Source organism: Lates calcarifer, linkage group LG7_1 (genome assembly GCF_001640805.2).
Source record: "Lates calcarifer isolate ASB-BC8 linkage group LG7_1, TLL_Latcal_v3, whole genome shotgun sequence".
Taxonomy (NCBI): domain Eukaryota; kingdom Metazoa; phylum Chordata; class Actinopteri; family Centropomidae; genus Lates; species Lates calcarifer.
Window position 1 is genome coordinate 11874809 of NC_066839.1, and position 11398 is coordinate 11886206.

Consider the following 11398-nt stretch of genomic DNA (forward strand, 5'->3'; position numbering starts at 1 on the left):
GTTTGCAATTTAGTAATCTTGTTGTCACATGGCACTGCCATAATAAAACCACAAAGCAGCTTTTTGGATTTTAAACTAAATCCAGCGTCTTCCCTCTGTGAAATTTATTTTTCCACATGGCCTCTAAATCAAGAAAATTATCTTTATTTTTGACTTTGAATTGTTGCTCAGACATTCGACTCAGATCTTTACGTTGTTTAATCTTTTGTCGAACAGAGAAAGACGCTCCTCGCTCTGGAGAAGGAAGATGAGGAGGAGAGGAACAAAACCATAGAGAGCTTGAAAACAGCTCTGAGGACACAACCGATGAGGTGGGACAGATTTGAACACTTATCCTCCTCTATCGCTCTCTCTCTGTCCTTTACCTTTAATGTCAACCATCATCACTTTCATTTAACCTCTGGACCTCACCTGTCACTCTTTTCAGTTCCTCACAACCGTATGTAAATGAGTCCTTTAAGAACTGAACACCCATAAAGGTCACTGCAGTGTCAGTTAAAGATTTTTCATCGATGTGAATGTACGTTAAAGCAGACTGGGGAAACATTTCATTTCCATTTAAGGAACCTGAGCTTTTCACTAGACTTTAAAAGCAAATGTCTAGAGCTGCTTATTACATTTACTGGAGACAATTCAGTTACGGTCTGGACAAGTTAAGGGAATAGAGAAGACAAGTAGATGTACAAATACATACACACATTTTTCTGTTTGACATTTGATACCAACTGCCTTACTTCAGGACATGTGCATCGTAGCACTAAATTAAAGTTATGAATAAACCAGGATGACCTCTCTGCGCCTGCTCCCTTCTCAGGTTCGTGACTCGTTTCATCGACATGGATGGCCTGACGTGCATCCTCAACTTCCTGAAGAGCATGGACTACGAGACCACGGAGTCGCAGATCCACACGTCTCTGATCGGCTGCATCAAAGCTCTGATGAACAACTCGCAGGGCCGCGCCCACGTCCTCTCTCACTCAGAGAGCATCAACATCATTGCCCAGAGCTTGGCTACAGAGAACATCAAGACCAAGGTGGCCGTGCTGGAGATTATGGGCGCCGTGTGTCTGGTGCCCGGCGGGCATAAAAAAATCCTGGAGGCCATGCTGCACTACCAGCGCTTTGCCTGTGAGAGGACGCGCTTCCAGGTGGGTGGAAAAACGCCAGGTGCACAGTTGTGGTTTTAAATCTTCTGCAGATAGATAAAGTAATTTAAAAGCAGAATGGCGTGAAGACATTAAACACCTGTAATGACTTGTCATCCCTTCAGACGCTTATAAACGATCTGGACCGGAGTACGGGACGGTACAGAGACGAGGTCAACCTGAAAACAGCCATCATGTCCTTTATTAATGCTGTGCTGAGTCAAGGAGCTGGAGAGGTGAATTATATACTGTACCTGAGACAGTTTTCATGCTTCCTTTCACACTAGAAGGTCATCATGTCCCTTGCCGACTCATTCAGGAGACTCTTTAAACGCTGTTTGCATTTTAATGTTCATTTATTCCTTTTTCCAAACACAGACGAGTTTGGAATTCCGTATCCACCTCCGATATGAGTTTCTTATGCTGGGCATCCAACCTGTGATCGATAAGCTACGTTCTCATGAAAACTCCACATTAGACAGGTGAGTTAGAAACCAAAAAACAGAGCTAGGCAGAGAGACAAAAGAGGTTTGCCTGCATTTGCAAATCCATAAATGATTGTAAAATTATGAATAAATCCAGAAAAACACTTTTTTACATTTCCTGTGAATGACATCAGATTGGGGGATAAAAAAATAATCCACCGGCCAAAAGAGAATGGATTAGACTGTGTGTGTCATCACTGCTTATAGGAGAAATCAAACGTGAGTATATGAGTGTGTGACATTTGCAGGCAACTCTCTAATCCAGTCTTTCCCTCTGACTCTTCCAGGCATTTAGACTACTTTGAGATGCTGCGGAACGAGGATGAGCTGGCTTTGTCAAAACGATTTGAGTCGGTAAGTGAACAACAAATACATTTCCTGACCTTGCTCTTGTGTGATTTGTTAATTTTGCATATTTTTCTGTATGTGTTCATGGGTTGTTTGTTTGTTGTTTGTTTCTTCTCCTCTAGGTACATATAGATACCAAAAGTGCCACCCAAGTTTTTGACCTCATCCGCAAGAAGATGAACCACACGGATGCATACCCGCACTTTATGTCTGTCCTGCATCACTGTCTCCTCATGCCACGTGAGTCATTCTTTCAGTTAATAATTACCGGACTACATCCCTCATATCACAGTCGGACAGATACTGTCGATGTTGTAAATGAGAGGTGAAAGAAGTAAATACAACCCACGGCAGCAAACAGTCATATAAAATGAGCTCCTTTTCAACTGCGCTGTTAGTAATTGGGGCATGTGTAAAAGTTTGGGCACCATTCTACTTGTAAAACACTCAGAGCTTCATTAGTTCATTAGGCATTAATTAACTTGTTAGGACTTGTAAGGCAGGTTGTTGTAATTATCATTAGGAATTGTCAGCTGATGATAAATTCCCTGGGTCTTCAAACCTTCTGGTAACAAAATGAAGCTAATTGATGCCTACAAAGTAGGGCAGGCTATAAAAAGCATTCAGAGTGCTTCCAGCTTGAAGCACTGTCTGAAATGTCTTTTAAAACGAACTGTGGAAGTCAAGACGAGATCTGAAAGGACTGAGAAAACTTTCAGATAAAACTTCTCGTCTGCTGAGAAGAGCAAAGCGGCAAAGCAACCCCCCCACCCCCACCCCATGACTGCAGAGGAGATGCAGGATGGTTTGGCTCACGCAGGAGTTGTGGTGCACAAACAGGAAGAGTCATCAAAAAGAAACCTTACCTGTGACCTCATCACAAAAGCCAACTTTGGGTAGATCTTAAAAGTGCTGTGTGTGCAAGACAGACTGAAAGTACAGAACTTGAACGAAGAGTGAAGAGTGGGTGAAAGATACAAACTAAAAAGACTCCGAGCAGCTACAAAAAGTGTTTGTACACTGTAGTATTTGCCAGTGGGGGGTTACAAAGTAAGGAAATAAAAAAATATTTAATATTTAATATTAAATATTAATATTTGAAGAAAGGCTCACTTTTGTTGTCCCTTTGCTGCAGTGGTTGTTTTTACTTACTTACTTGCATACAACTGTATAATGACGCTCTAAACAAGGTAGTAATAGTATTACTCCCACAAAACACACATTACATATGTATCTTCTGGTTTCTGTCCAAAAAGATAAGCATATTGACTCCGTTCCGATTAGGCAGCACAGAAATTAGATAAGCACATTCCCAGCCAAACTGAATATTGTATTGAGAGTCAGAGGCTGTTGTTGGCTAATATTTATTTTTTGTCGCTCTAGTTTTTTGCAAAAATTGCATAAAGTCTGATCACGATCAGCCTGCTTTCCCACATTATTTGAAGAGCCACTGAACAGCTGCAGAAGTTGTTCTCCTTCACGCTCACCTTCCCCTCTGAGTGACTTTTTAATAATAAGACCCGCTTCAGTGACTTTGTAAGGCTGTAATTAACACTTCAGCTGCAAATACAAGTGTTACGGTTAGACACCAGAGCTACTCAACAGCAAGCTTGTGATGGCACTTAAATAGAGAGAGGAATCGGAGTAATAAAATAGTGCACTGAACACTTGCAAATACCCTGGTAAAGAGTAATAAGGATGTCTCTCCTTTTCAGGCTAAATAACAACACAACAGTAAACATATTGTCCTCTGACAGATGCAGTCTCACCAACCATGTGTCATCTTGCTGTAACCTGTAATCACAGTGACTCTCTGTCTCACCAGTATAATTTTGGAGTTTTTTGTGTTTCATTATATTCAAACAGCCACTGTGGATCCAACTTGAATCACTAGTTCCTGAGAAATTTAACAAGATATCAGTGAGGGGAAGAGAAAGAACTCAGGCCAGGAGACTAATGGAAAACTTTCTGTGTTTGTCTCTCTCTCTCCAGACAAGAGAAGTGGTAACACGGTGCAGTACTGGCTGCTGTTGGATCGCATTGTCCAGCAGATGGTCCTGCAGAACGACAAAGGTCTCGACCCCGACGTCACACCACTGGAGAATTTTAACGTGAAGAATGTTGTCCGGATGTGAGTCCGCGGGTTTCCCCCTGAACACTCTGACACATGAATGAGTACATGGAACAGATTACTTGGCTGAAGAATGTGTGTTTGCCGAGGATCTGAAAGCCATGTGCTCAGCAGTGTTTAAGCTCAGAAAAACAATCACTGGTGTTTTTCCTGTGGACACTGTAGTTAATTATGTGGGTCACCCTTTCTGCAGGTTGGTCAATGAAAATGAGGTCAAACAATGGAAAGAGCAGGCAGAGAAAATGAGAAAAGGTGCGTATGATTATGAATTACTGAAATATAAGTGAATTAAAGGTGTCAGCTGAGCTCACTGAGTGACGCTCCCTTCACAGAGCACCACGAGTTGCAGCAGAAGTTTGAGAAGAAGGAGCGTGAATGTGACGCGAAGACTCAGGAGAAAGAGGACATGATGCAGACGCTCAACAAGATGAAAGAGAAGCTGGAAAAGGAGAGCACCGAGCACAAGAATGTCAAGCAGCAAGTGGCCGAACTCACTGCACGACTGCACGAACTCAGCACTGTACGTTGTCCTTTACACATTCACCGGCTCACTTTATAAAAACCTTAAAATAAAACCTGACGGAATATTTAGTTGTGGTGGTCCAGAGCAATCAGTGAGTTCACACAAGGGGCAAATAAAGCTGCATATAATCATCCCGCTGTTAGTCGACACCCTTCAGATGATAAAATATGTATGAAACTGAAGGTGAATAAAACTCTATTTTTCTACCCTGGATAAAAATCAGAAAAGCAAAAATAGAAACACTTCCATCTCATCGCATATTGATTTGTTACTTTATGTTGATGCTTTCCCGGTATGGTAACATTATATATCACAGTTGCTCTGTTTCTAATCATTGAAATAGAAACAATCCTGTGATAAAAGAGAGAAGAGAATGTCTCCTCAACACTCTAAAACTTACTTTAAAAAGTAATCCATTACAAAACACTTGAAGGATTTTAGAAACCTGAGGAGGAGGAAGTATGCAGTATTTTTTTTATAAGAAACAAAACAGGAAATAGAAATATTTTTTATGTCATGTCCCTTTAATCATCTTCTGACCCCTCAGGTTGGAAACCACTTGTTTTATGACATAAAGCAGCTCAAATGATTAGTACAGAAACATTCATTCAGTAGTTCATTATCTACATCCGTCAAGGGTCGGGTGGAGGGTGGAGCCTATCCCAGCTGACACTGGGTGAGAGGCGGGGTACACCCTGCGTGGATCGCCAGTCCTTCGCAGGGCCAACACATAAAGACAAACAACCATTCACACTCACATTCACACCTACAGGCAATTTAGAGTCACCAGTTAACCTAACTTTGGCCTGGACATGTCTCCACACAGAAACTCAGGTGAACCAGGGCTAAAGCCTAGAACTTTCTTGTTGTGAGGCGACAGTACTAACCACTGCACCACCGTGCCGCCCGCACAGAAACATAAAATGTTTTATTCTTTTTAAATGTAAAGTTTAAGGCTGCTGATACTCTACATCGTTATGGGCAATAAAACTCATAGAAAGACCAAAACCTGAACTGACAGTTTTCTCTTGTCCAGTGTCATGATTGAAACAAACAGTTGTTGTACTCTCTCTGCAGAGGCAGGCAGCTGTTGTTCCCGGTGGCCCTCCCCTCGCCCCCGGCCCCCCCGGCGGCCCCGTGCCTCCTCCACCCATGCCAGCTTTTGGAGGTCTGTGTCCGCCTCCCCCGCCCCCACCCGGCGGCATGATGCCTCCCCCACCTCCCCCGCCGCCTCCACCAGGCGGCCCCCCGCCTCCTCCCGGGCGCCCACCCATCGGGGGCATCCCTCCACCGCCGGGAGCGCCGCTGGGACCATCCCTGAAGAAGAAAAACATTCCTCAGCCTTCCAATCCGCTCAAGTCCTTCAACTGGTCCAAGTTAGCTGAGGTGAGAACGGTCGAGACACAAGAGACCTGAATGTGCTGATGATTTGAGTGAAAGTATGAGATATAAATATCTTATCTCTCTGCTTAGAACAAACTGGAGGGCACCGTGTGGATGGAGGTGGACGATGCCAAGGTTTTCAAAATCCTGGATCTGGAGGACCTTGAAAAGACCTTCTCGGCCTATCAGAGACAGCAGGTACTGAGGATGAGGCCGTTCATCAACTCAGCTGTCAACGTCCAGCATCAGAGAGGGCTGGGGGTAGATGGGAGGGGTGGGATGGGGGGCAGAGGGCTCAGCTGGCTTGCATTTTTGAACTTAGACTTGGCTTGTTTTCAGATTTTCAAAAAATTTCCTCTGTTTTGCAACTTTTGGTTTCATAAGCACTTAGAGAAAGGAAAAAGGTCAGGCTGAAGACAAAAAAGTAGAAGAAAGAACTTGCCATACGATAGATTTGAGGGATTTATCATAGATGCAAAACTCTCATGCTTGAATCATCTTTGAACGTTTGACTGGAATGCTGTTTTTTTTTTTTCCTCCCATTTTTGTTTTGTGGTTTTCATCTTTATGCCATATATGATTGAAAATGCATGAGTGAGCTGCTCAGAATCGGCTCTTTCTTTCTTGTGGCTTCACTTTGCAATTCATATAGATAATTATAATCAGTAGTATCTGTATTAGTTGCTCAAAAACATGAGCATGTTAAATACACATAATGAGAGGCTGAAAATGTATAAATTATTTTCTTTTTATATACAAATACAAAAAAAGTATTTTTAGATTCTCAGTCTTGGCCTGATTTAAATCGGAACAAGACACACTCAGCCGACTTATTTCTTATGCACACCGCATGTGAACTATAAGCACGTATTGATCACCTGAAGAACCACTCATGTCTCACTGCTGCTCAATTCATTACTGATGGATCCATCATCATCTTAAAGTGCCAAATGAGCTTTTGATTCATTTGCTGTTTGTTTTTTATGGGCTGCAATCACGTAACTGCTTTACTTATTCTAATGAGTGCTTACATCTTCCCTGCTTCTTGCCTGCATTTTAGGACTTCTTAATGATCAATAACAGCAAACAGGTGAGTGCACTTACACTACAGTAGATATACAAGTGTGGAAAATATTTATGGCTCCTTGTGGATTCAGTCAGACTTTGTTTATGAGTGATACCCAGTGTCCTATTCTTTCAGCTACACATTTCTTTGAATCTGTTTTATTATTGTCCAACAGAATATATATATTGTAGATCAACTCTTTTTCCGTGTGTGAGTCATGTTTGCTTGCGATAACGTCCGTGTTTGACTGTGTTTTGAGCCTTTTGAATGTTTTCAGCTCTTGTTTGGGATTTTAGGGCATGTATACAGTCGATCTTAAGTGATTTTAAGTTATTTGTAGATGATTGTAATAAAAAAATGTATACATTTTTGTATGTTAAAATTGCCATTTGCCCTCTAATCTTTATGATTTTGCTCACAGAAAGAGGCAGAGGACGACACTCTGAGCTCTAAAAAAGTCAAGGAGCTGTCAGTCATTGATGGCCGCCGAGCTCAAAACTGCAACATCCTCCTCTCAAGGTAAGTTTAGCACAACATTATAACCCTTTTAAAGAGAAATAAGCGATGCATATTTTTAATGGGCTCATCTGTCGTGCACTGCAGGCTGAAGCTTTCAAATGAGGAGATCAAGAGAGCAATTTTAACTATGGATGAACAGGAGGACCTTCCCAAAGACATGCTGGAGCAGGTACTTCATCTGGTTTCTTGCATGCAACAATCCTTTCTCTGCTGCGGTGTGTTTACACGCACCAGGTTACTGTCGGCGCCAGTAAGCTGATTTTCTGAAACCTGGTTGCTGTAATAGGGGCGGAGGATTATTTCTCCTGGAGAACTCAGATTTCTTGGCCATGTATAAAGATATGAGTGAGTATCTGAGAAAGGAAGGTGATATATTCTCGTATTAAAAAAACAGAAGCCTATCGTCTAGAAGACTAAATAAGTTGGTGTCTGCAGCTGAACAGTAAGATAAGATAAGATAATCCTTTATTAGTCCCACAATGGGGAAATTTACAGAGTAAAGCTGTCACTGTAGCATCACTCCTCCAACACACACACACCAAAGGAAAAAAAATCAGGGAGCAGTGTATTGTATCACCACTGCCGTTAAAATAAGTCCATGATTCCAAAATAAGGTCAGGGGAAATCTGCTGCATGTACCTGCAGTTTTTACAATAACCAGTGCATGTAAACATTTAGGTAACCTGGTTTCCTGTGTGCATATAAACATCATATCGTGTTTTTGGAAATGTGTGCTTTGTGATGTTCATTGTGATATAAATATGATAACAGTATATTTTGTTTGGGAAAAGAGAGTCAAGGAGAACTGAAACTGACTGAAACAAGTACAGATGACTTTGTTAAATATGTGAAGTAAAGAGTTTAGTTTTGTTTCATCAGCTGCTGAAATTCGTCCCAGAGAAGAGCGATGTGGATCTTCTAGAGGAGCACAAACATGAGCTGGACCGGATGGCCAAACCTGACCGTTTCCTCTATGAGATGAGCAGGTTCTTTAAAGATACAGAGTTCTTCTTTTCCCTCAAGTTTTAACTTTTAAATTCAGTATCAAACAAGTAGTAATCTCAGACCTGACGCCCTCAGGTCACTGCAGCACTCTGCAGATCTGCTGATAAACAATAGACATTGTTTCCTGTTAGTCAGAGCAGATAAATGAAATGACACATGGGTTTCTAATCAGCTGGGAACAATGGCTGTTTGTGTGAATCACTTTTTCTAAATTGTGTTAGTGAATAAATAGAGGCAGTAATGTCATAACAATATTTAAATGGCAGTTTTGTAAACAAGGTCCTGTACGATAAAAGGAACAAAGGAAACCTGTCACAATCGGCCACTAAGTGTGTAAATACATTAAGACCAGCAAAGACGTTCCACATTATAGTGACAATAGCAATATACTTAACAGTTTATTGTTTTGTTTTTAATTATTTACGATAGTTTGACAGTTTTTTGTCATGCAAGTTTATTCAGAATACAGAATGGACTGGCAGACAGATGTCACTGTGGTATTCATTAGCTGCAGAGTCAGTGGTTTTATAAGCTGAAATCATAAACTCTGCCAAAAATAAGCTTCATTACCACAACTAAAACTTTATATGTGCTGTTGAGTGAGCGTGCAGGCGACTTGCTTTATTTTGCTCGAGCGCAACATCCATGTTTGTGGCTTTTTGTATAAATTTGTGGATTTCCCTGGTTATAATTTATGATTTTTTTGTCTATTTTTGTTCTCCCCTGACACACATTTTCCATCTCCTGTCCAGAATAAACCACTACCAGCAGAGGCTGCAGTCCTTATACTTCAAAAAGAAGTTTGCAGAGAGGATAGCGGAGATCAAACCCAAAGTTGAAGGTGGGAAAAGTCTTAAACACCCTGAGCATGATTTCTTCACTTTTTGATATTTGCCAAGGCATTAACAAGCAAGCTACCAAGTCTGAAAATCAATCTGAATCCGCTACAAACATGATTTTTTTTATGTTTCAGCTCTGACCAAGGCATCTAAGGAGATTTTACACAGTAGAAGCCTGAAGCAGCTGTTGGAGGTGGTGCTGGCCTTTGGAAACTACATGAACAAGGGTCAGAGAGGAAACGCTTACGGCTTCAAGGTGTCCTCACTCAACAAGATCGCAGACACCAAATCCAGTATCGACAAGTAAGAACACCCTTTACAGTCGTAACATTAAAACTTTGCAGGCAGGAACAGAGAAGAATGTATGGAGTATAAATGTCACATCTGGAACTGGGAATGTGATTTTGATAAAACTCCATATGGCTACTCAGATCTGAACCTACATAATAAAAGCAATATATTGCGCATTTGACTCGTTCGCTCCAGCTTAGTGCATCTGTGTGTCTCTGTGCATTTGTAGAAACATCACTCTCCTGCACTACCTGATCACCATTCTGGAGAAGAAATATCCCAAAGTCCTGATGTTCCAGGAAGACCTGCAGAGTGTCTCAGAGGCAGCCAAAGTCAAGTAGGTGAAGCCTTGGAGCAATGGTTCCCAGTCTGCGGGTTAGGGTTAGTGGTGGCGGGATAATTAACACGACTGGAAATGAGAAAATAAACATATTCTGCTACTCTAACTAATTATGTTTAGTTTTATTGACTTTTGTCTAATCTTTGCCTCTTTATGTAACACATTTCTGGATAGTTTTACCATCTGATTGAACTGCTCACAAGTGAAGACATATGCAGCCTCTGACAAGGCCATGGCGTTGCGATTAGACATGGCTTTACTTGAAAGAGTCATAAGCTATTCTCTGTGCGATAACCTTCTTTCTTACTTCTTTGCAGTATGACAGAGCTGGAAAAAGATATCGGTAACCTGCGCAGTGGTTTGAAAAGCGTTGAGAGTGTGAGTCACAGAGACTTATTAGAAAAGACAGCACATGTTTATTATTGGCAGTTGTATGGTGTTTAGTGCAGATCTGGTGTAGCTCTCGTTCAATTTCTTCTCTCTGATTTTCATTCTCAGGAGCTGGAATACCAGAAGAAGCGACCGCAGGAGCTGGGTGACAAATTTGTGTCTGTGGTGAGTCAGTTCATCACTGTGGCCAGTTTCAGCTTTTCCGATGTGGAGGACTCTCTCACCGAGGCCAAAGAACTGGTAAGTCCTTGCGTCTGTTTGGTGTGTTTCTACCAGACTTAAAAATAAAAAAAATAGAAAAATGTATCTGAGCAGACCGGACAGCAACACTGTCACTTGTAGACACAGACGCTGAAAGCTTACATCCCATTTCCTCTCTGCACAGCTGTTTCTATGCGCCTTATGAACCTCATCAGTCATCTTTCTAGGAAAGCGAACAGCAGGAGTGAGGTGTTCAGCTTCCTGCCACAGCACCGCTGACACTTTATTGGTCGGGCTGCTCTGCTGTCTTGCAGGTCAGGAGTGAAACCAGGAACAGCAGCAGAGGGTTAGATTCAGTTTGACACGACTGTGCTCTGCATTACATGGATACGGTGTCTCATTGTGTCATGGTTTCACACCTGCCAACTGCTTTAACGTGTCATTTTCTGAATGCCTTTATCAAATTTAACTCACTGTTAGGAGTGCGCACTCTATTTAAGCGTGGGTGGTCCTTGTGAAAATTAAAGGCTAAAGGTGCAGTCTAACAGAACGAGCACTTTCCTCATAGCTAATGTGCAGGACAAATGCAAAAAGAGGAAGCAAAGCTCAGTTTTGCAGATGGATATTTTAAGAGAAAACAGGCGTTTTACTACCAGAAACCTGAGCATATTCACCTTTTAATGGAGAGCTTGACACCCTGAAGTCAGATTTATGCTTCCGTCCACATTTACT

General features: G+C 41.7%; 1 protein-coding gene across 3 annotated transcripts in view; it reads left to right on the forward strand.

The window, feature by feature from the left end:
- LOC108895619 (disheveled-associated activator of morphogenesis 1) overlaps positions 1-11398 on the forward strand; it is a 46644-nt gene that overhangs the window by 32274 nt on the left and 2972 nt on the right. For 2 of the 3 annotated variants that reach the window (XM_018694502.2, XM_018694504.2), the window contains exons 5-24: positions 217-311; positions 815-1148; positions 1271-1381; positions 1524-1627; positions 1918-1984; positions 2101-2218; positions 3971-4109; positions 4303-4361; positions 4442-4629; positions 5710-6018; positions 6106-6213; positions 7076-7105; positions 7503-7600; positions 7685-7769; positions 8480-8586; positions 9358-9446; positions 9579-9747; positions 9965-10072; positions 10393-10453; positions 10574-10705. In XM_018694502.2, the coding sequence (XP_018550018.1) occupies positions 217-311; positions 815-1148; positions 1271-1381; positions 1524-1627; positions 1918-1984; positions 2101-2218; positions 3971-4109; positions 4303-4361; positions 4442-4629; positions 5710-6018; positions 6106-6213; positions 7076-7105; positions 7503-7600; positions 7685-7769; positions 8480-8586; positions 9358-9446; positions 9579-9747; positions 9965-10072; positions 10393-10453; positions 10574-10705 (2511 nt within the window). The remainder of the gene's footprint in view (positions 1-216; positions 312-814; positions 1149-1270; positions 1382-1523; positions 1628-1917; positions 1985-2100; positions 2219-3970; positions 4110-4302; positions 4362-4441; positions 4630-5709; positions 6019-6105; positions 6214-7075; positions 7106-7502; positions 7601-7684; positions 7770-8479; positions 8587-9357; positions 9447-9578; positions 9748-9964; positions 10073-10392; positions 10454-10573; positions 10706-11398) is intronic. The other variant, XM_018694505.2, reaches the window with a different exon arrangement.